The sequence below is a fragment of the Aythya ferina genome, assembly GCF_964211825.1.
Source record: "Aythya ferina genome assembly, chromosome: 6".
In the NCBI taxonomy this organism is placed as follows: Eukaryota; Metazoa; Chordata; class Aves; order Anseriformes; family Anatidae; genus Aythya; species Aythya ferina.
In genome coordinates this window covers 30,839,548-30,863,876 of record NC_140303.1, presented here as the reverse complement: position 1 = coordinate 30,863,876, position 24,329 = coordinate 30,839,548, and the positions used below count along the sequence as shown (strand labels likewise).

At 37.9% G+C, this 24,329-nt stretch overlaps 1 protein-coding gene across 5 annotated transcripts in view; it reads left to right on the top strand.

Annotated features, from left to right (window-relative positions):
- Positions 1 to 24,329, top strand: part of THSD7B (thrombospondin type 1 domain containing 7B) — a 316,607-nt gene that overhangs the window by 130,442 nt on the left and 161,836 nt on the right. For all 5 annotated transcript variants that reach the window (XM_084524236.1, XM_084524235.1, XM_084524238.1 and 2 more), the window contains 2 exons: positions 8,995 to 9,150; positions 10,858 to 11,055. In XM_084524236.1, coding sequence (XP_084380362.1) covers positions 8,995 to 9,150; positions 10,858 to 11,055 — 354 coding nt within the window. The remainder of the gene's footprint in view (positions 1 to 8,994; positions 9,151 to 10,857; positions 11,056 to 24,329) is intronic.

Below are 24,329 nucleotides of genomic sequence, written 5' to 3'. Positions count from 1 at the left end.
CTCTTTAACTTATTTCCAAAGCTAAACACTGCTAACAAATATTTCTTATTCTTTTATTTTTTTTATTATTTTTTTTATAAAACATTATCTGAAATCTGTTCTTCCACAATAAATTTTAATTAATCTGGATGAACATCACCAACTAACAATCCCCAGTACTATGAAAAAACACGTGGTAAAAGCGTGGAAGAATATTATACAATGGTCAGTTTATGCAGCCTGTCTACTTGTTTGGCAATACTTAATCACAGTACACAAGTCCACTAATACAGAAAGTATCAGTCCTTTTAGAGTCTGTGGATGGTGTCCATGTTCATACTGTTAGTAATCATATGAAATTCCTATATTTGGTCTTCTTCCTCAGGAATTTTTTACTTTTTCTGAAGAGCAGGGGATATCCATTTGTTTTCTAATTAATTTTCCCTCTTGGTTTATTTAGAGATTGTAAGTCTTTGTCTGTAGTCAGAGGGATAGCAACCTCTATAAAAAAAAAAAAATCTCCAGAAACACCTTCTCTCTCTTCTGAACTAGTTATCAGTCGTCCCTTACTGTCCCTAGTGACTGGGATTGCTGTTCTCTCCATATTTTCTGTAACTTTCTAACCAGGGATCTTCCTGCCCTGTCATTCTTCATTCTTTCATAAAAATTTGTGCTTTATATATCTTGACATTTTTTCTTTCTTACTTGTTTGAATGAGATCCAATTTACCTCTCACTTTCAGAATTCTCTTATAATGCTTTTGGAGCCTGTCTGCTTAAGTTTTAATTACAGGACTGAAAAGACCTTTGTGAGATGCTGTTCTTCCTTGAGTCTTCTTTGTTGTTTACCCAGCGTAGCACTCTTGGCTAATAAAGTTTCTCTCTTATTACCATGTCACCAAAACATCTCTGCATTTTCCTTTCCTCTTAATCTTCGTTATTTTCCATCTGAAAATCCACATTTAATTCTCATACCTGTGTAAGATTCTAGAGTGTTTTTTTTTTTTTTTTTTTTTTTTTAACGATTTGTTTGCTTAATGATCATCTCTATCGTATTTGTCTCAAGATATGTTTTTATTTGATCTAGGATTTCCATAGTGGGTATGTTCAGTGAATGATCAAAGTAACTGATCCATTTCCCTTAATATTAGAAACATGAAAAATACTGTTCTGGAGTAATACAGATTAATAAATCTAATCGCTAGGTTTAGAGTCCTTCATAATCCAAATATTATTCAAATCCTTTTTCTTTTAAAAGTTAATAGCTCTTCAAATATTCCTCCCTGTGTAATTCTCATCCATCATAACATGTAATTTATAGTTTTATTGAAAATCCCCAACAACATAGCTTACATTTCTCTGATCTAACCATGTTAAAATTCCTAATAATCTGCAAGAAGAAAGGGACTTGATTCTGCTTAAAATGTGTAGGGATAGATACTGTTAATTTTCCTTTAGGTGATTTTTGATTTGAATATACCTTCTTCTTTCTTCATTTGTATAATTCAGAATTCAGGACAGATGAAATAGATTCAGCTGATTAATTATCTCTTTGACTTTTGCCATTTTTGGCAGCCTAGTGGTAGCTGTACATTCATTGTTCTTAGATAACTTTTAGTCTTACCTTGTAAAACTATTTCTTGCAAAAGTCTTTATTACTTTAAAAACCCTCTTTCTGTTGAGAGTTATTCAACTCTCACCAGTTAATGTCCATAATTTTTTGATTTACTCATTCCACTGTAGTTCTCCAGCCTGTACCAAAACTTTTTTTTTTTTTTTTTTAGGATGTCACTCCACCAGTTCATCTTATATATGCTTATTATTATTGCTTGACATGCTGTTGTGTATGTCCATAGCCATAGCAGCAAAACACATGTATACTATTTAAAGCTCCAATCCACTTTATTAACCAAAATGGCCAGAAAGTGTTCCCCTGTATTCTCATGTAAGTCCTACTTATGCATCTCAAAATTAGTTTTATGGCCTTTATCCTTTCTTCTTTTCCACAAAATATTGAACTTTCTTCCCACTTCTGATAGACAGAAATGTCCAATTCCTTCCTACACGATGAGTAAACTTTTTAGACTCTCTTGAATTCCCATACGGAGATGTTTAGGCACTGCATTTTATTTTTCAGAAACTACTGGCCTCTTTGGACTTGCACAGAGATGTATTTGAGGATTCCTTTTATTTACATCCAATATTATTCTGTATTTATTCTCATCCCTTTCTTTCTGCTCTTTGTCTCTCTTTAGCTCTAAAGTATGTATTTTTGCCTTCTTTGCTCTGTATGCCCTGTTTCCTAATGAGGACGGCACTTTTTTCTTCCTGCAAGTTTTTTGTTCTGCTCTGAATCATGATCTTCCAATGGGTGCCTTCTGGGGGATTAGTGTTTCAAATTGGTACATGTGGCATCTGTTCAGTAAACTATGTGCAAGTACTTTCAGGAAGAGAGAAATATCAGCAGAGTGTTATTAGAGTGTGCCATCATCCTCTTGAGTGTTAGCTGCCCTGTAAACCACCAGGTCCAATTCTTTAGCACAATAAGTTGGTTGTGCAGGTTGTTGTCATCCTGCATATTTATTGGGAAAAGACTGCATTGATGCAGATAAGCTGCCCATAAGAGTTGGCAGAGGATCTGCACTATTTGAATGAGCACAAGCCCTGTATGGAGTATGAGCTCTATATTAAATGCACACTGTTTTTTCAAATTTATGCCGCTGAAGCTGCAGGAATAAGATTGATTTACTCTATGGAAATTAGAATGTAGGGACTTTGATGTTTAAATCCTGTTGTCCTCTTCTGGTTTATGAAATTGAAAAGGAATAGGTAAAAATATTAGTAATAAGAAAACTTGAATAGGACCACAGGGGAGAGAGCTGATGGTCAGCAGTGGCATGAAAAACTGCTTTGTTTGACAGGCTGGGCTGATGATGCAGCAACAGGAGAGTGCAACATGTGGCCTGATTCACAGAAATCAAGTTCTTAGATGGAACTAAAACCCCATAAACCAAACCGAATGCCCAAGAATCGCCCTCACCCCAAACTAGGTATTTATCATCAGGATGACTGAACTGGCTTGAAGAGATGAGAAATATACCTCTGAAGTATAAAATATATTCAGGCAAGTCTGCATCAGATTTATATTGCTGGGATGCCGAGTTATTGATCTGTAAGCTCACCAAATGCTGAGCAGAATTTACGAGATAAAACTCACATAATGGAAAAATAAATATGTAACAGCTGGCTTCTTCAGGGGAAACCCTTTAGAAGCATGAGAGGAAATGATTTTATTCAGATCTTTGGGGTGCTTGACAGTATTGTGTAGATCTGTATTTCAGAAATTTTAGTTTGAATCCATTAGGGAAAAACACATTTTCCCTAATATGTTTTAGAGGTATTTTATTTTCATTTTTTTTTTCTTGTCGAGAAACTAGTTAAAGAAAAATGAAAAGAATGTTAAATAAAAAAAAAAAAAGAGAATATCTAAAAAGATTTTGACAATGAAAGGAACGTGCCTTCTGAAAGGTGCCTTTAAGAGAACCTACTTTTTCAGTCTACACGCTATTTGATATGACCATGAAATATTTATCTCTTTATAAATACATTTATTTACATAGCTGGCTTTGGTATGCAGCAAATAATGTGCTGCCCAGTCATTTTGCACGAGATATCAGGTTTTAGTTCAAGTTTTTATTTTTCAAATCTAAGATATTTAATGTGTTTGCATTTTGTCATTATTTCCTGCCACAGGAGTTGGATTAATTTTATTCAGAATCCTTGTTTTGTTCTGAGTTATTTTGCTCCGTTGTTATGAGGCAGGGGAGCTGCAGTGTACTCAAACAATGCTGCTCATTCAGATGAAAGAAAAGGACAGATTTGTGTGGATGCTGTTGCACCCTGAAGGGGAACGCTGGAGAAAAATGACGAAGAGGATGGTGACAGGGATGCTGGTCCTGCAACAGGAATCATTTGAGCTAAACGGAGCTTGCAGAGGTGGGACAGATCTGCATGAGCTGCCCTTGGGACACCTGTCCCCAGGGAGCATCACTGACACCTCCAAAGTGGCACTTCATCTGTGATACCAGGCAAATTTCCATCAGATTCATATTGCTGGGATGCTGTGGCCCAGTATTCTCAGGACAAAGTTCTGAACTCTCTGAACATGAAGTGCTAATAGTTTATGTTGCTTCGGTAAAATTCTGAGGATCTTTAGTGTCCTGAAATACATTAAGCTATTGTTGCTCTTGGCAATCTGCTATTAACCTTCTCTCATGCTGTGATTAGCCTTCCATTTATACTTTGTTTCTTGTCTTTTAATTGATAATAGGACTTGTGCCTTGTGGCTTCCAAACTAATTGATTCTTTTTAGGAGCATGAAAAGATCCTTTCCATCAGGGAGGGGTGCATTAAGCTTTTTTGATGGAGTGATACAATGGGCTAGGGTTGGTGCTGTTTCTGGGCTAGTTTAATTACATTCAACACATCTCCTTTGTTTGATCCTTTGTTTTCACTATAAAAACAAGTCTTTTAGATTGGAGAACTTACTTACCAGTGTTGTGCTGGTTTATCCCTATTGTGTTATACACATGTAGGTGTTTTTATAAAGAATCATTCATTCCTGATTTTCTCAAGTAATTTCCCTTCATATTGATCCAACTCTTTGGATTGTAAGTCCTGGCAAAGGTAGCAAGAACTTTTACATAGATATGGAATCACTTTCCTGTACCCTGGTTATCCTTAATTAGGCACAGCTTTGGTAAAAGGTACAGTAGATATCTGGTTGTATTGCCTTAAAAATTGAACATTAACTTATATAAGGCCTTGCCAGTATATAGGAGATAATTCTGATGTGTTCCAGATATGTTAGTGATAATTAGAAATGTCTCATTTAGGTGTTTATATGAGAAACATTTGTTTTTCATTCTGAAGGGAAAATGAAGTTAAGGTCCAGGGGAAAAAAAAAAAAAAAAGAAGAAAGTGTTAGATACCTCCTGAGGAGTGAAAAACCAAATTTGAAAGTAATCATTGCAACCAAAATGCAGCCCTATGTATTTCTCTCTCTGACTGGCCATCATTGCTTTTTAACATAGTATTGGTATGTATGCCAGCAAGTACGTGCCTATGTGACTATATTCACAGATAATTTATTTATTGGCTTAAAATTACATTATGCAAGTAGTATCAGAACTGATTTCCTCTTCCACTCTACCCCCAAATCACTACCTTGGTAAAAATATATAGAGAAACAAGATACTTTAGAACCCAATTTATTATCTCCTGCTGGTAGCAATAACCTGAAAATAACAGCAAATAGTAAAATTTCAACTTGAAGCAGACAGTGGTGCTGGGAACAGCTGTAGTCGCATTTATAAAGGATAGATTCAATATAACAGCTAAAGAAATGTGCAATGTTTCAGAGGCTTCCAGATTAGTACTTGATTGCTTTTTCAAGTTTATTCTGTAGATTGAGAAGAACACAGGAATTTAAAATATATGAACAAATGTAATAAATAAGCTGCTACTTGAATGAGAGATACTGCCTCCCACCATTCCCTCCCTGACTTCTGCCTTTCCCCTCGCCCCCAAAAGATGACTACTGTTTTTCCAAGGAAAATAAGTACATAAAAACAGTTTTTCTAGGTGAATGTAGAAAATACCATTACAAAGTCAATTACTGAGCACAGTCAGAAGGCTGTCTAGTATTTAAAGACAGGCCTAGCAGCTGTGTTCATTTATCGTAGGCATAATCTGAGTTTTCTTTATTTATATTTTTTCCCCTTCCTGAACAGGGAATCCCTGTCCAGGCTATCTGCACTTTTTTGGAGGCTGTGATGTGTGAGGATTTTGGCATTTAAAAAGTTCATAGAAAAAGACACCTTATAGTTCATAAAGAGAAGGATGTTAATTAGAGTATAAAAGAATGGCAGTGTTCAAGAAGGTACTGTGGGTAGTGAGTATTGCTTTTAAAGAACTTTATATGATTCATGAGTTACTAGAAAGAGCTGAATTAAGTTGAGGGTGTTAAGATGAAGCTGAAAAGAAACAAAACAATGTCAAAGAGATGGAGAGGCTTGAGAAAATACTACAGATGGCTAGTGAATGGAGAGAGTGGTAGTACCTGTTCAAACCAGCAGAAAAACATGGAGAATTAGGGAGAATCGATTACTCTCAGAGCTGAGACAAATGTTTGTAGAAAGACACGACTGCGCCATTCCAGTTTCTGTGGTCCACTGCCATGCAGCACGCAGGTGGGTGAAAGATGAAGCTCAGACATCGAGGACGTGTCAAAGAGGGCTGTAAAAGCAGCCCACCTCTGTGCTGCTTCTTCCTCTGCACTCAAAATCTTCCTCCATTTCCTCCCTGCTACAGCTTTGTAGTAAAAAAGTGAAGGCATAGGCACAAGACTAAAAGCAACTCAATTTGAGCAGACACTCAGGCAAAAAATCCCATCAAGCTTTTAAGTAAAACTGATGGAAATCAACTGATAGAAATAGTTGTCAATCAAATTGCTGTCAAAGAGACAAAACTCTTTTATGGAGCCCCACTGGTCCATCCACTCCCTCTGGCTATCATGCTGGGAATGGTGGGTCTTTATACCCACCTGGTTGTTCAAAAGGATGAGATTGTATGCGTGTTTCCTAATGCAGCTGGTTTCTTTTTGTTCTTGGCTTATTTCTGAAGACTTTCACTGGAGGATTGTAGTCAGTGCAGAGTGAATATAAACTGGCACAGCCCTAGAATATATTTGGATTTTTGATTAAAATAGCCTGTGCATTTTCTGATCTACATTTCACAGAATATATAGAACGGCTCAAGGAAGTGGGAAAAGGAGCAATATTTTTCTAGGGCCAAGTAGCATGTTGCTCCTGGGAATCGTAAGGGGAAAAGAGCAGCCAGTGCTGGAACTAAGTAGAGCATCAGCCCAAGGGAGGAAGAGGAGTGGGAAGCTGGTTATCGGGGAGAAGGCGGCAGGCATTTCCTCCAAAATGGGAAGGAGTCTTCCATGAGTCTGATATAGCCAGTGTGCTCAGTTTTACACTTGGTGCACCAGCAATAACCTGGCCTTTTAACTTTGTAATATTTTTTTTTTCTTGTTTTTCTTTCATTCAAACTAAATTTAAAATACCCTTAACAAAATGAGTTAGTTTTCAAAGCAGGAGACCCAACCTACTTTATCTAATATTCCACATTTCAACAGTTAAATTGCTTCTACATTACAACTTAAAAATCAGTGAGGAGAAAAGAGCCATTGCTAGCAACAACACCTTCAGTTAGAGCACAGTAGGATTGGACTTTATTCTTTGGGTTTACCATGTGCAGTCAGATTTATTTCCTTTCATTTATTTGACTGAACTTTCCAAAAACGGTACAGGTTTGCAAAGCTTGATGCTGAAAGGCAGGTTAAGCCATGCATGAGACTTCTTTGTAAAATGCATCCTCTTATCCTTAAAACTCTAATATTTATCTCATTCTGTTTGTCACTCTCCTTGCATGGTCTCTAGAAAAGTTGTGCTTATGTTAGCATTCAGGTGAATTGGATTTATGCCATGTTGTAATCTCTAAATGAACATGTCAAAGGCTGTAGAGTGTCTCAAAAATCATTCAGAAAGTGGTCTTTTTTTTACTAATGGGTTATCTTTCGGGTTAGAATTAAATCACAGCTGTTGTTTAGTCCTGTTATTCTGATGAGTTGGAATCATAAGTACTGATACTGGTCTTAAATCTTAACTTCAGGACTTGTAAATTGGCATTTACTGAGATTTTGAGCAGTGAATTCATGTGTTTAGAAGAAAAAAGTAGTGTTCTGCAAAAGATTTTTTTTTTTTTAAAAGCAAACAGTTAAGTATCAGAAAAAAGAAAAGATTACTCATATGTTGGACATATTTTTATAAATGCTTTACCAGTGAGTTTCATGCATGGAAAATGGACATTAAAAAAAATATGAGGATGTAGCACACTCAGTAGCAATAAAAATTAACGAAGGCTTGGTAATACCATAGCAGAGTAAACACGGACAAGCCTTTGCCTTTTGAAAGACTGTTTTGATACTGATTTATCTAAAGAGAAATCCAAAGTCAGCCCATCGCGTAGTTAAAATACAGTGTTGTATAATGACTCAGAAGATAGACTTAAGCCTTCTCCCTTCTTTTCCTTCCTGCTCCAACCCCAAATGAAAAGACAAGAGATGTTAATTGAAAGTAGAAATCTCATGTGATAAATGAAAATACAAAAAGTATTTTCAAATACCTTTCAAAAGGTATTTTCAAAGCTTTCCAAATTTATTGTCAATATCAACGGAAACCAGTACATGGTAGAGTTTGAGATTAGCTTGTCTCTTGGATGCAGAAGTCTGGAGAACTGCGCAGCTGATCCACGCCTTCCTTGGATGGAGGCAATTAAAATAAACACCTCTACTGCCAAGTGGGAAAGTCTCTTTCTGCATGTGTGTGTGGAAGAAATGGAGAGCGCTGCTCATTTGTTTTTTGAAAGCAGATGAAGAAAATGTGAAGGTCTGGATTTGGTCTTCGATCCAAAAGTGCCTGTGCTCCTGAAGGATGATTTGCAATCATCCCCCTGCTCAGACTTTCTTTTATCTGCCTTTGCCTGCTTCCCAGTTACAATGTGAGCTTTTTGGATTCCCTTCTTATGCATCTTTCTCTTCAGTATGAAGAGGTCTCCTCTTGTATAAATGCAGAATAGATTCCAGTCTGTTGTTCTGGCATTGTAGAAAATCGGCACTGAATTTATCAACGATTTCCCATTAAGCATAGTCTGAAATTGGCCTGCTGAATATGGATGATTTAGATAAAACTAAGTGCCTTGCTGAACAGAAGATTAGCTTTTTGATCTGGGAGTTAAGTCACTCAAAAAGCAGTGCATTAGGGTGTGTTTTTGGAAGCTAAAGCCACCAGTAAACTCTGGAGCTCTGTGCATTGGTCAAGGTAAGATTAAACTCCTTTTTTTTTTTCTCCTTTTTTTTTTTTTTTTTTTTTTTCTTTCATCTTCTCCGTAGTTAGTAGACCAGTTGATGGGAAGTTCTGCCTGGGTCCTGCTCCCTCAGCCTCCCAGCTATGTAACCTGCCGTGTCCATCTGAGTGCGAGGTGTCTGCCTGGTCGGTGTGGGGCCCCTGCGTTCCTGAAAACTGCCAGGACCGCCAGGGGAGAAGAGGTAAGGGCTTCTCTTACCTGTTGCTTACAGCATTCTGGGATCTAAAATGTAAAATGGAATATTATAACTTTGCAGAAGCAGTGGTGTCAAATTCTACATTGGGGCCCTAATGTATGTGTTTTTAAATTAACATAGGATGGAGCTCTTACAGGCGCATCCAGGACTGGAAAAGCTTTAAAAGCTTTTTGCAGTTATTCTTGAAAGAAAAAAGGGATGAGATTTTCAGCCTGATTCAGATCCTTTTTTCCTGCACTGAACTTGTAGAAAGGGAAGATTTCTTGGGATAGCAACTGCAGACCTCCAGAGTATGAGGGGTGTCTCTCTCCCATCTCCTTCAGAAGTCCCACTGGGTGCTTGGCTCAAGGGGAATATAGGCATGAGGTTGAAGGGACTTAGGACTGAGCTGTATCCCATAGCTCTGCCATGTTGCAGTTCAGGCTGAGCCAAGAGGTTTTTCTGGGTTAGGTTTCAATTCCTGGAAGAGGAGTATGCAGCTACCTATTAATATCCCCTTGATCTTAATAGCCCAGAATACATGCTGTTTGCTGCAACACTTGGAGATTCATTGCAGAGCCTTTCCTTCCTTTACAATGAAAGTTGGAAGCATTACTGTTGGAGTTGTGTCAGAGAATGAATATTATTATTTGGAAATTATGCTTTTCTGAAAACAGCAAAAGTTTTTAAAGTGACTTGATCTCTTCAGAGTGTTTCAAATGACAAGGAATTAATATAAGTATTTCTAAATATAAAGGTTTGCAAAATTTGTTTCATTTTTAAATTGTTTTAAAATGAAAAAAGAACATTTTAAAATTGTGTTGACTTGTTTGTTTTTGCTGATGTGAGAATGGTGGAAGTTTGGTCTGTTGTATTTTGTGGGAATGTTTTATTTTTCATTTCCTTTTCTGTTTCTTGTTGTAAGGCATTTCTATGTGGTCTCCACTAACGCTGTATATTTGCCCAATGTCTGAGACACTGTCATAGGAAAGACCACCACCTATTTCTTCTGCCGTTATAATAATTGTCATTTACATAACAAAACATGCTGAAAGGTGCTTGCTATTAGTTCTGCATTTTATACAGCAACCTGACTTTTGGTTTTATTCAGAAGGAGGTAGATTATGTAATCAATTCTTTCATTATTTCTGTAACCTTTTTCTTCCACTTTACATTTGAATGTACCAATTTAATAGAATATCATTTCAAAGAGGTCTGATATGCATTATGTATCAGAAATCCTTATACCTTCATAAGGCAGAATACTAATTTCATAGTAATCTGCTCTGTTGTATTTTAAAACAAGTTTTGTCAGTAGTGGATTCCCAGGCAGAGTGTAGATGTCCTTTATATCTTCAGCTTCTTTACTGTTTCTCTCTCTTATCTCAATTTTATTATTACATTAATATATGCCTCAATAGCTAATTCTTTGTTTTGGACATGTCTTTTTAACCCATGTTGACTAAAATGAAAAAAGAAATATGAAAAATACGGGGCTGCTGGAATTCTTGGTGTGTTATTGGATTTTGCATGCCCAGATTGTGGGAAATCCAGCCAGATACCATCCCAGTCAATTCAATAATTGCAAGTGGTGTTCTCTTGTTAGTCTTTATATCCTCCAGTTCCAGATGCCATATATAGTCCTCTTTCTACTAAATTTTTGGTATAAATATATTTTGTGGTTGTCCAGTTAATTCACTTTCTATTTTCCAGGCTTTAAAATGAGACAAAGGCATGTAATCATGGATCCTGTAGGCCTTTCAGCGGGTTGTCCGCATCTAGTGGAATCTATTCCTTGTGAAGACCCAGTATGTTACGAGTGGATTATTTCAGAAGGAATATGTGTGACTGACCATGGAAAATGTGGACTTGGAAACCGCATCCTGAAAACTGTATGCAAGAACAAGAAAGGTAGGTAATAGTGTCATCTAAAAAGCTTCCCTTTTGTCTGAAGAGCAGTGAAAATTATTTACAACAGCTTCCTACTGAATTTTTATGAAACCTCCGGATTTCTGAGTTGACTGTGGTGATCATCAGTGTTAATGTTGCCTGGGATTTTGCTTGGAGCCTCTGGTCTGTTTTATTCTAAATGAGATGGCTCACCAGTATAGGTCATGTTTTGCCCCTTTGGCCTACAGTGTACCTCTTCCATGTGACAAGAGTGTGATACCAATGGCTTGGTTCTCCCTAGAATACATTTTTTTTTCTTTTTTTTTTTTTTTTTTTTTTTCACATATTGTGCAAAAGTAGGGCTGTCACGGAGGCCAGCAGCACCATGGACACAGTAACAAAATGAATCTGGCTCTTTACATTACTTCTGTCCTCAGTTTTCAGCATGCAGTTTGAGTTTGTCTTTTTATAACAACCCACTTACCATGATATGAAGAAATGTGGAATGCTCAGTTGTGCTGTTAAAATTAATACAAGAATCTAAATGAAATGATGGCAATAAGCAATGCTTTACTCACTTGACAGCAGTTTGAGACCTGCAGTTTACACGTTGTTAATAATGAATAAGTACATTTTTATACAAGGTTTACAAACAACCAGCAAAGGCTGATTTCTCGTACATGGTTTGAACTTCAGCCAGAAGTTTCATTTCTTGATAAGGTCAGTGTTGTCAGATCTTTAGATTCAATTACATGGAGCACAATTTTGAAGTTAAACTTTACTGTCATCTCAAAAGTGGCAAAATCATGGAACTTTAGAGCCTAATTTTATATCTGAGATGAGGAATTATTTTATGTGGTGCTCAGACTGATCACAGGAAGCAATATCAAGTTGATAACAAGAGGGGTTAATTGGCAATTGGTGAAAAACAGTGTGTCATTTACAAGTCAATGGTATCTGGCAGAATTAAATTATGGCTGCTTTGTCCAAAGAGTAAAGATTCTTCTGAAATAAACTAAAACTCTATGTGGTTGTCTTGCAAGTTTGTGGAAGTGGGGCAAAATCTTCAACTGTTGTAAAAATGACCTAACCAGAATAAACTAGAGAGAAGAGAGCTCTCTCTCAACTCTGAGTGGTCTCTTCAGTTGTGTGATCGTAACTGTAGGTCCAGTCCTGCAGTGATGTGTGCAGATGGAGCCTTGTACTGCTAAGGAGCACCACGCACTTTGTGCTGTTAAAACTGTGCCAACATCCATTTCTGTGCACCAACTAGAGACTCGGAAGGAAAGAATATAATGTGGCAGATGCTCATTGATCTCTGATCAAACTGTTCTCTGTGGCTATGATCTTTAAGAAGCCAGGCCTTTGAAGTGTCTCTTCTGCATTTAATTGTTCAGAAAGATATTGTAAGTCTCTTTTTCACTTCCATTACTCTGTGCATGTTCTAGTTACAAAATAGCAATATTGGGACGTTCTTCCTGCCCAGCCACCCCAAAGCAAACATTGTCACTATACAAGATCATTGTCCATTTCTGACTGAGAAGGCTTCCCAAAACGGATTGGAAGCATTGGTTATTACTACTTGTAGGGTTTCCTGAATTTTTGATCCAATAGGATAGGACTGGCAGAGCCCTTAAAAAAAAAAAAAAAAAAAAAAAAAAAAAGTAATTTTGTTTTTCCCTCTGTCACTACACTAATATTAATTGCTTTCTGTATAACCTAGTGATTCCCATGGTAATAAATGGTATATTTTTTTGGGTAAAAGCTGGAGTAAGCAGCAGGACTGCATAAAGTGTTTTGCCTGGCATAGTTGGCTAATAGGTAGTGGGAAGCCAACAGGGAGTCATGGGAAACTGTAAGAGAAATCAGGTAAATCAGGTTACAGGTAAAATTACATAAGCACAGTCTTTATGCTTAGTATTTATATAGAAGTCCAAATTCTATGCAAGCAACTGCCTTGCTGAAAGCATTTAGGGTACTGCTTTTTGTGTTGATATTTTCATTTACTTAAGCACCTTTTGTAGAGTTCAATGCTGTAGCCTAAAATTCAGTCATTTATCCATTGTCATCTATGGTTAGCGTGGTTGCTCAGTATTCCCACTGAATGCCTAAAGAGATGAAAAGACAAAAATACACGTTTTGGATGCTGTTAAATGACAAAATCCAGTGTATCTCATCTTAACAACAAAGTTCATTTGAGCCTGCGTTATGTTGATTAGGATACTTAGGTTCTTCTTTGTATTGCTCCCTGCAAGATACCTTTATTTTCATATAAATGCCAGACTTCTTGGCATGATGCTCTCTTACTGTTGTTGCAGTGTGTTTGTTCACCCCTACTTCAGAAGATGAAAGCAGCAGATGTGTCAGTGCCATTTGTCAGCCCTACTGCAGAGTAGCATGGCATCGCGGTTTCTTGCCCTCGCTCGTCTCCTCCTCTCCCACCACTCCCATTGTGGCTGTGAGCACACATCCTTCATGAGCCCGTACTCTGCTGTGTGATGCCGTGCTGTTGCATGCTGCTTTCCACAGCGTGAGGCCTTTTTCATGAGGAGACTGTTTCTTCCCTTGCCAAAAATGAGCCTTAATTGCGTTGACTGCAGTAGGAGGGAGCTGGCCATGTTCTTCAGTAATGTCTCCCATGGCAGAGGACTTTGCTGCTGTAGGTGTAGCCTGTGGGATCCAGCAAGGTGGGGCTTGGAAGTATATCTTGGTCTCTGATGTATGTTGCTGGACAGTGGGTAAAGCTAACAAGGCGCTAGCCCTAATCTGTCCCATTTCTGGTCACCCTGATGTCTGTCCAATGCCACATCTGTTCCACGCTTGTGGTGCCAGCTCACTGTGTCAAAGCATTATCTTCTTGTATGGGCTTGTGGGAATTTCTGTGACTTAGCACTTTTACTTCCACTTAGACTAGAGATGCAGAAGATTTTGTTGTTGTTTCTTAAATAGGTTAATGTAGGGGGTGCATAGTGCCTCCACGGGGCTACAGGGCTATATTATGTACAGCTCCTTTCGTGGAGTAGCTGGAGTCTATCATCTGTGATTTGCAGCAGCTAGCATAGATGAGGATGTGGAAGGAATGAGCAGACCATGATTGTCTAATTTTGTGATTGTAAGGTGTCTGCTCCCATCTCATAGGGTCTGCAATCTCTCTTAAGCTACTGAACATACGTGATACTTGTGAGAAATTCTTGGTCTATATCCCTCAATGTGGCTCTTCAGTAGCATCAGAAGACAGTAGTCTAGAGAAAGATGTAATGAAATAATATGTAAAATAAGAAAGACATGTATCACATACTTCTTCCAAACATTTTTTCAGAAAGGGGTTTGTTATTTAGTTAGTGAAAGACAGTGGATATTTTGGGGAAATCAGTGCATCCAAAAGAATAATACAGGAAAATGGGTGATGGTACTGCAGATTAGACTGTATAACTGTATCCTTGAGATCAAAGAATGTATTTAAGTTTTTTTTTTTTTTTTTTTTTTTTTGTATTCACAACCCATGAATTATTAGTGATTTTACTCAGAGTTGTTTAAAGTTGATCAACAAGGAATTGAACAGTCAATGTATTCCTGATCAGATAGCTGCAAATATTTGACACTTACATTTGGTCAGTCTTGATTACAAATGACAAGCATTACTGTGCATTGACCAGATGAAAATAACTCTGAAAAGTTTCCAGTTCACTTACTGTCCTTAAATATTATTGTTCAGTAGATACAAAACCATGAACATAGTCAAAACTTTCTCATTTTAGAATGCAATTCGACAGCAGCCAAAATGTATTTTGCTTCGTTTTTGAAAGACAACAGCCAAAATTATGTTTTATATGCTCTGCTCCTTATGTCTTTGTGGTATCTGCAGGCATCTTGTGTATGGTGAGACAAAGGGAATGCATGGTGGTAGCAGTTAGCAGAAAGCTGAAAATAATGTTAGACAGCAGGATTTGGCCTGGGGTCAGCAGGTGAAAGTTCATGGACAGGAGCTGGTGTACCTTCGTAGGTAGTTTGACAATCTTTTAATTTAGACACAAGACAGACAATTAGAATTAGCATATAAACATTGTTTGGTTCAGTCTGGTGGAGGAATTTGGGAACCTTTTTTTTTTTAAATCATTTTCCGTATCTACAGTACAGTATTAATAATGCATAAATAGATGGAAACAAGACAAATGTTGAACTAAACTGTGGTTATTAGAAATGCACTTTATAGTCACGTAGGTTGTGAACACAGCAGTGATTGTGGTGAGGAGTATGCCAGGTTGCACTGGGAACATATGTAAAAGGAACTACAATACATCCATGAAATAACAGGCATGACTCATAAAAAACATTTCATTTTTCAAACATTTTATAAATGTTTCTTACAATACCGTAAGCTAAATCGCAACTAGTAGCAATGTTCTTGAATGAACTGTAAAATGTTATTATTCTGAATGTTTTGCTGTAAACCCCATGTCATCATTTATTAATTTGCTTCTGCTTGTTCTGATACCTACCAAAAGAACAATTCATAACAAAGTTGATTTCTCAATGATAGTGAACAACCTAATGTCTAAATAATAATAACAATAAAGAATAGTTTATATGTAAAGTATTAATTGTTTGAATCAAAAATTATTAGATCAGCAAAGTGGTGTAATCTGGGTAGAAAGGTAGTCTGATGTTATTGGATTAAGGTTAAGGTTGTTTTACTCTACTTCTAGTTACTAAATCTAATCAAGACAATGTAATTTAGATTAGAAGAAAGCAAGGATCTAGCAGTTCAGAGCTGCTGAGCATTTGCCATTCCTTTCTACGCTATCAGCTTGGGTATCTGGGTTGTTTTGTGGGAATTGAAGTTGCGGAGTTGTTTTGCCTTTGATGAAAGTATTTAATACAGTTGCAAATAATCGGTCAACTAGTCATGCAGAGTGTGTGGAACGGTAACTTGACACAAGTACCGGACCCAGAGGAACAGCATCCTGCTGCCAGAGGTGCTCAGAACAATATTTCTCTTCAGCTTCATTTCTCAGAACAGCACAGCTCTTCTTCTGTGGCACCAAAATGACTGTTCCAGGGAACTGTGACAAACCCACTTTCTGCCTCACCTTGGTGCTCCTAAACAGAAGTTTCTGATGCAGATGATTTGCCAAAGTGGTAGCTTAGAAATAAAGCATGATGCTGTTGCAGCTAACACAGTAGCAAGATTTTTTAGTAAGTAAGTATTCTGGGTGAGATTGTTAATAGCTGAAATAACCTACTGGCTTTAAGGTGCTGTAGTTGTCTGTGCAAAGGGGGCAGCATCCATCGTCTGAGCCCTGACTCACTGAGCTTCAGCAGTGCCAGACATGAGGCTGCACCAACAGCAGCAAAGAGCAGTCATGAGCATAAATCGTTGTGAGGTAGAACACGAGTCATCTTCATTGGAACACTGTTACACTGGATGATTGAACCTTTGTTTTTCTTTTCCTGGTACAAACAAAAACAGCATCTTCACAGGAGCTGGTGAATAGAAGAAACACACAAACTAAGGATGTTCAGCAACCTTTCAGGGCTATTGCTGCTCTTGCTTTTGAACAGAAAACTTTGCTTCTTTACCAGCTTCTGCTGCTATTCAGGCAGTGCTGATTAACCTGTCCTTTAAATATGACAGCTGTCTCATTCATCCATGTGATCTCTTTGGTTCTGCGCAGTCAGTATCTAGAATGTGGCACTTGCTGAGGAGGTTTTTTTTTTTTCGTTAAGCATTGAAGTCTACTGAAAAAAGTGCACATTGGGGGTGAAATGCATCTATTCCCAAATTTCAAGAGTTTTACCTGTAGAATTGGAGAACAATATTTCAGGGAGTCAGAACGTTTTCTACAGATTTTTTTTTAACTAAATATATTTGCTTTTTTTTTTGTAAATGAAATAGACCAAGTCTGAAACAATAAAATATTTTTAAGAGAGGATGTTAAATAATATAAAAGCAAAATATTCCTTTTAGATTGAACAAGCATTTCACATCTTGAAATTACATTTTTTTTCCCTTAAATCTTCCTCCACTCTCTTTTCAGTCCACTTAAAACAGTTTTCTTCCTTCTCCTTTTTTTTTTTTTTTTTTTTGGTTCAGTGCCCAAACAGAAATCCATTATTCACACGGCTCTATTGACAGAGCAGACACTGAAATCCTGTTGGAATTCAAGCGAAAAGTAAAGGGAAGTAAGGTAATCAAAGCAGTGTTATTTTAAGATCCAATATTATGTCGTGCCAGAGCTTGACAGTGAAGCTCTGCACTTATGGAAGCTGAAGACTCTTTGGGGGTAGAATATTAATATTGCTGTATTCAGTTACCTGTCTATACTTACAGTTCAATTGCATTGAGTCCGTTGGTCCCTAAGAATTTTTCTCCAAAGAGAGCCTGCGATGTGTGCTGCTTGATACATACCATCATGGGAGGCTGGGACATCCACAACAGTTTTGCTTGAATCTTTCAGAAGGAAGATGCTGCAGGTAGAGATGTCTGGTTTTATTCCTGGTTCAGCACATGAAGCTCTCTGAAAAGTTCTGTTTTAACATAAATCTCAGCAAAGTCAAATTGTCATTTGGGAGAGTTCTTGATTTTTCATGATGTAATGGGTTTATGACATAGAATGAATTGGCAGTCTGCTTAATTTCTCAGAAAAAAAATAAAACAACAACACACTTTTATTGCAAGTAAGTTTTCAATAAGTTCTTTCTGACCTATCAGAATAAGATTTTAAATCTACATTGACGCATTTTGTCCATCAGCACAACACAACAGAAAGGTTTTTGGTGATCCTTTGTGGAGCCAGCAGTTGGACTTGAGGATCCTTGTGGGTTCTTTCCAACTCAGGATGTTCTGTGTGTCTATTCATGTAAATGCAGACTGGAAATGTGACAACTTTTCAGTTGTAAGATCTGGATTTATTCTGTAAGGAAGGGTAAATCATCCAGTTGCCCAACACACTTGCACACACAACCAATAAAATTTATCAGGTACCAGGTATTTCTCATTCTTCCTGTTTGGTTGTGAATGTACCCAGCTGTACCCAGTCACTGAAGCTGCTGATCCCCAAGCAGTATGTTTTACTGACTGTTAAATACACAAATCCTAAAAGACAATGTGCAGGGCCTTTTAGCAGCTACAGTCTCTGCTTCTCATTTTGCAACCAGAGTGGAAGGAACATATTGCAGTGTAGTAGAAAAGCTGATGAGTATTATGAGTGTTTCAGGAATCCTGGAGAATGGCTTTCTCAATAGAATTGAGACCCATTTTTCATTTTTTTTTTGGTAGTCATTAAGATTGATGTGCTGTTTGAGCAGACTGGTTGTTTACGAGCCAGCTAGAGCAGATACGGTTACCTCCATCAGGCCTTACCTTGCTGCCACTGGTTCTGTGCCAAATATTTGATGTCTCCTACTGGAAACATTTAGAAAGACAAAATGCAGATTGTGACCTGCATTGGTGCATCAACAGTTTGCAGACTGACACTGCTGTAGCTTCCACAAAATTTATTGCCTTTGCATTCTCTACTGAAACTGATGTCTGCAAAAGAAACTGTTTGGCTTTAGATTAATTTTAGGGTAAGTTGCTGGAATTTAAGAACTTTGCTTAGTCACACTAGTGATCTTAAAATTCACTCAAGATTGTAGCAAACATATGGACCCCAAGCCAATGAAGACAGAAACTGAAAAGTCTACAAACAGTTCTTGTAGTTGTATTTGCATAAATACCTGTGAGTCGGGCATATTGTGCTAACATACAGGGTGGCATATCTAATGGTGGAAAGCTGGATGGGCTGGTTGTGGGCTTGAATCTAGAGGATAAACTCAAACATACTTTGATTAATTTTCTTTATCCTTAAATGCAAATATGTTGCACGGTTTCCAGCTGAACTGTGGCTGTGCCTTTCAAATCCTGGCAGCACGCTCCGTGTCAGTCATCCAGAAGGCAGCTATAATCAGTATCCAGTGGTGACTTCAGCTCTGTATAGTTGGCAGACAGAGATACCAGTCGAGTTGATTAGGAATATAGACAGCTTTCATCCTCCCTGTGCTTGTCAATATAAAGTATTATAGCTACCTGTGAAAATATTTTTTCAGTGCTAGCTGAGGTAAGTGTGAGCTTGTGGTCTGCAGTATGCCCTCAGATGAATTTCTATGCAAAACCTTGATTCTTTCCAGTATCTAGTGCTCCTTTTTCATACATAATGTCTCCAAAAGATGTTTTTCAAGACTTCAGAGCGGTGTTAAAATGGTGCGGGCAAAGGCCATTTCTTCCCTATGGCTGTTTCAGCAGGGAGGAGATGGGATTTCAAAGATCCAGCTCCTGCTTGCATTAGTGAGACAGAGCTGCAGGTGCTGATTCTTTTTTTCTTTTTTTTTTTTTTTTTTGTGGACCTGAGCTCATAACACCTGTAGATTTGGAACAAAGGTTCAAGGTCACCCTTTCAGAAATGGAAATTATAACATTAAGAAAAACATAAACATCACTCATTACTTTAAGGTTTGTATTGCCCTTTTATGCTTTAAATGTTAGGGAACGAGTCTGACATAAGTTGATCTGAGTTTGTGGTAAAGGTTACCTAAAGAGCATGGCATGTGTGAGTGACCGGTGAGTCTGGTACACGAGAGGTTTGAAGAAACTGTATAGAAGGATTAATATTTATATAGCAGGCTATTGCAAATTTAAATAAAATTAAGTATTTATTTAAAGAGTGCTATTTTTCAATATGAAGGGAATCTTTATTGAATTTGACTCTAATCTTTGAGTTACAACACTGAAATAAGGTTACTGTATCTGTATTCTATAACTGTACATATATTTATAATTATTATTTTTAAAATATAGAAAGAAGAAACATTTTTCTCCTCACAAAATATATTGTAGAAAAAAATCCCAGATTGTTTCAATGAGAAACAAGAAAAATAGCTACAAGTGCTGAGAGCATGCAGAATACAATTCTTGTTTGGTTGTTTTCTTTAAACTAAGCATAACTTCACATATATGTTGAGTTCATATTATTTTTTAGAGAGTTATTGTATTTCTTAGGGAACATTGCTTCAACAAAGGGGAGATGTGAGCAAAATATGATGCTTTCTGAACTCTATTTGAAAGTTAAGTAGTAGGTAGATGACAACTTGAAGACTACTGTGTGCAAATATGTCTTGAGGAGAGGAAGGAGGCATGAAGGATCAATTTGAAAAGCTGAATTAAGGACGGGATTCTGCATCTGTGACCCAGCAGTGACTGAAGTTGCCAGGAGGAGTGAATGGAAGAGGGTGAAGCTCATCCATAAAGGGCTGTGATTTTGGGGACTAAACAGGTTCCAAAAGTAGCTGAGGATTTCACTGCCTTACTACTTACTACTAAGAAGCATTTTATGTATGCAAATCATTTCCTCACTTGTCTATCAGCTGGCAGTATCTGTGTTGTCTCTCAAACACAGAGCATGAAGTTCACAGTCATAAGGAATGTAAGAAGTGGGGATGCTCTATGACATTTTTTATCCATCTCATCCCAGGCAGAGTTATTAAGGAGCTTTATGTTCTAGTCATACCCTTGATTGTTTTGGTGTATAGACAGGGGTTCTCTGGAAATAACCAGTGGCTATTCAGAACCTTCACATCAATGATCTTTCCACCTGGTTTTGATGTGGTGTTTTTAGAGCCTCTTTACACAGATGTGACAAGGGGCAAACCACAAAACTTCCTCGGGCTTTAGTTTCCTGTCCGTAATATCCCCTTTGAGATACATGAATTCAAAGCTGCTCATATTAACACCATCCTTAAGCCATTTCTCTTTAACCAGATATTACAGAATGTTTATATGACACCATTCACAGTTTTTCTGAAGGACCCTGTAACTAAATTGTAGGAAAACGCAGTGTGGGTTGTGCGGGCACGAACTTTTCCTTTAAACATCTGTTCTAAACTCTTCATGTTGAAAAGACATGTGACAGTTTGCAGAAATGGTCACAAAATTAAAAAAAATAAAAAAAAAAAAAAGGAAAAATGGAAAAGAAAAAGAAAAAAAAAAAAGTGAACTAGGAAAGAATCATGTTCTTGTAGCTTTTGTCCTCCCACAGCGATAATCCGGTCTCTGCCTCCATGCTCTCATCCTGCTGCCCTCCAGCACCGCTCCCCCCTGTGTGTTTGAGTCCATCCCCCGGGGCAGGCCAGGTGCTGCATAGGTACCTCATTCTGGGGGCCAGTGTTTCACCAGCCAGCAAAGAGAGCAGGACGGATGACTTTCCTTGAATGCTGGCAAATAATTTGGGACTTTCTCTAGCAGTCATATCAAAAGATAAGTAAATCTCTGAGGGACAAACCCCTATCAAATTTGGTTTACATCAGTGGATGGTTTCAAAAAGAGCATGATGGCATATCCTGATTTCCTTAGGAAACCAGGTTTTAATACAGTTTATATTATTATTATTATTATTAATAATTATTCTTAAGAGACAAAAAACTGTCCAATGCTCAGTTCAGAATTCAGAAAAAATAAAATAATTCGGAAATTATTTTAGCCAAGACTTTCTATTCCATTTCTTCTCTATTTCTATAGTGTAACATGTTTAATTAAGCAGAAGGTCATTAGAGTAAAGAAATGACTGGCATTTATTGCATTCTGTGTGTGACGCCTGGTAGGCTGGAGTTCACGTTACCATACAACCCTTGAAAGAAAAAATGTTTTAAAATAAGCTACATAAGCTTTGCATTGGGTAGTATTGCGTAAATTATAGGATTTTTTTTTTTTCTAATGACATTAAAAGAAATAAACTAAACCTGATTCTGCAAATGATTAAGTATGTTTTTAGGTCTGAGATCAAGTTTAGTAATGAGCATCTAACAACAGGCTGTGGAGTTGGGAGAGTCCTTGCATTTCAGTCTGCAGAAGTGCTCGGGGTGTGGAAGAGAAGAGGGGAGACAGAGAGAAGTCAGGGGAGAAGAAAATGCTGGGAACGGTCTGCAGAGCTGAGGTCTTCTGTGTTTACTGCTCCTTCAACAAAGGAGGGGACGTCTGTGTGCTGTACTGTAGGGATCAGCAGCAAGCTTCTTCCAGCATTTATGTAAGGAAATAATTCGAGTATAACTTAAATAGACAGCTTCTCACATTGATCTCTGACCACAGACCTTTTTGTGGAGGAAAAAGAAGGGCTCTTTGTGTAATTTAATCCTTTCCTGCTGTGTGGCCCTACAGAAGGCCTTTTCTGTAGCTGAATTTCCTTTGGTGCTGCACATTGCGTACTGGACAGAAATGATTATTTGCACCACCTTTATACAACAGTTGTGAATGCTACCGAGAGAAAATTAAAGTGTTGCACTTTCTTTGAGGTTTCTTTCTGCTTATGGAGTGGAGCTGATGAAATCCAAATTTAGTTCCTTGTTTTGAGATTAATGGATGCCAGAGGGGAAGGCTCCTCCCTTAACTAGTTTTGACAAACTTTTAATTAAGAATTCAGGACATGCAAACTTTAGGCTAGTTCTGCACTGCAGAGATTGAATCTGCAGAATATTGGTCTGTAATTTTTAAATCTTCCTCTTAATTCTAATTAAATATTGTAATGCCAGGACTCTTCATTAGGCAGCAATTTGTGATTAGTCAGGTAGTCCTAATGGGAAGAGAAGAATGTGATGAAGTGGTAGAGAAATTGCAGAGCAGGGAAAATGGCCGTGGCATATGGCTCCTAAATGCTCTGTCACGTTCTCTTGTGGACAGAATTCCCACTGAATCTGGGGCTCTCTCTGGGATCCTTACGTGGACCCTGGCTTACGTAGAAACACAAGAGTTCAGTGGACCTGAAATGTAAGGCTGAGCTCTGAAGTTGTGACAAGAAATGATAGACTATGAACAGCCATAAAACAGGAAAACTCCGAATTATGCCATAGTTTTGATGCCAGGGAATTAATTTGAGTATGGATTGCATTATCACTTTTGTTTATCTGTGCATTGAATCTCATATTTAATAAAAGGTAGCTTTTTTGAAGTGCTGGAGTGAGTGTGAATTGGAAGGATTAGCTCTTTGAGGAGACTGAGAACAATTGAAAGTTCCATTGTTCAATGTTTTTTTTTTTTTTTTGTAGTCTGTCTGTATGCATCACGTCTGTAATTGTCTCCTACTCTAGATATTGCCTTTGTTTGGGAGAGTTAAACAAGTAAGAGGAAAAGGTTTTTCCGTGGTTCCTTTTCAAATAAACAGCCTGTTAGCTATTTAACTTCAGGCAGCTGTTAAATGCCAGAGCAAAGCTTGTGACAAAAAGGTGAGTTGGAGTTTCTTTACAAACTGAATCATCCTAGATCACTGGAATGCATTTCCCAGTTTTGAAGCCTGTTCCTCCCATGTTGTGTGCTTTTGATATATCATGGTTCTTAAAGCTGACACATTTATTTCACCTCCCCTCTCCTCCCCCTCCCCCCCAATGAAAAAAAAAAAAGGAGGAATGAGATGAATGACTCAACGCATCCGTGCATACAAGGTCAACAGCTGTGCAAGCAGAGAGCAGGGCTATTTCCTTTCCTATCACCAAGGAGGTAAAAGCAATCACAAAAATTAGTTCTTGGCTTGGTCCTGTGGCTAGTGCTGTCTGTGGGTATGCAGGCACTATGTCCAGTGGGAGACAGAGACTGAAAATGGCATTTTTGGGAAGAAGTGAGAATGTTTATCTGCCCCTAGGAAGTGAGCAGGGAGCTCTGGGTCTGGGTAAACCCAGGGTGCTTTGCTCAATGGGCAGAGCCTCCTCCAGGTGATGTGAGCTCCACCTGTGTTGCCCTGCCACATCTCCTGTGGCAGTGCACTTAAATCTGTCCCTGGCTTTGGGGTTGTTTCCATTAATTACTGGCAAATTTGCATGTGATGTAAAATACATGGTCTTTTTTTTTTTTGTAGTGAAACCCTGATGACCCGGCAGGACTGGCAAGTCCTTCAGAATTGCAGGCTAGACCTTGGGCAGTTGTGTAGAGGGGGATTGATCCATACTTGAACCAGATGGAAGACAGGATTTGGCTGCCTGTAGTACGGTGTAGAAACCCAGATGACCCCCTGAGTTCAAATTCCATTTTTCTTACCAGATACAAAAATCCCATTAAATGAAGGAATAATTTTCCCCAGTTTCACCAGATTTCCCCTGTTTAATAGCATCAGCACTGTTTTGTTGTGTGCTTAGTGCTGTGTCAGAAGAGACTAGAGCCAAGAGGGCATTTTGTTCTTTTTCGTATTGTTTACAAATAAAGCTGACTGATTTGGTAACTGTGCTGGAAACTCTCTGAGACTGTAAATTTAGCAGAGTGCTCCCTGGGCATGCATAGA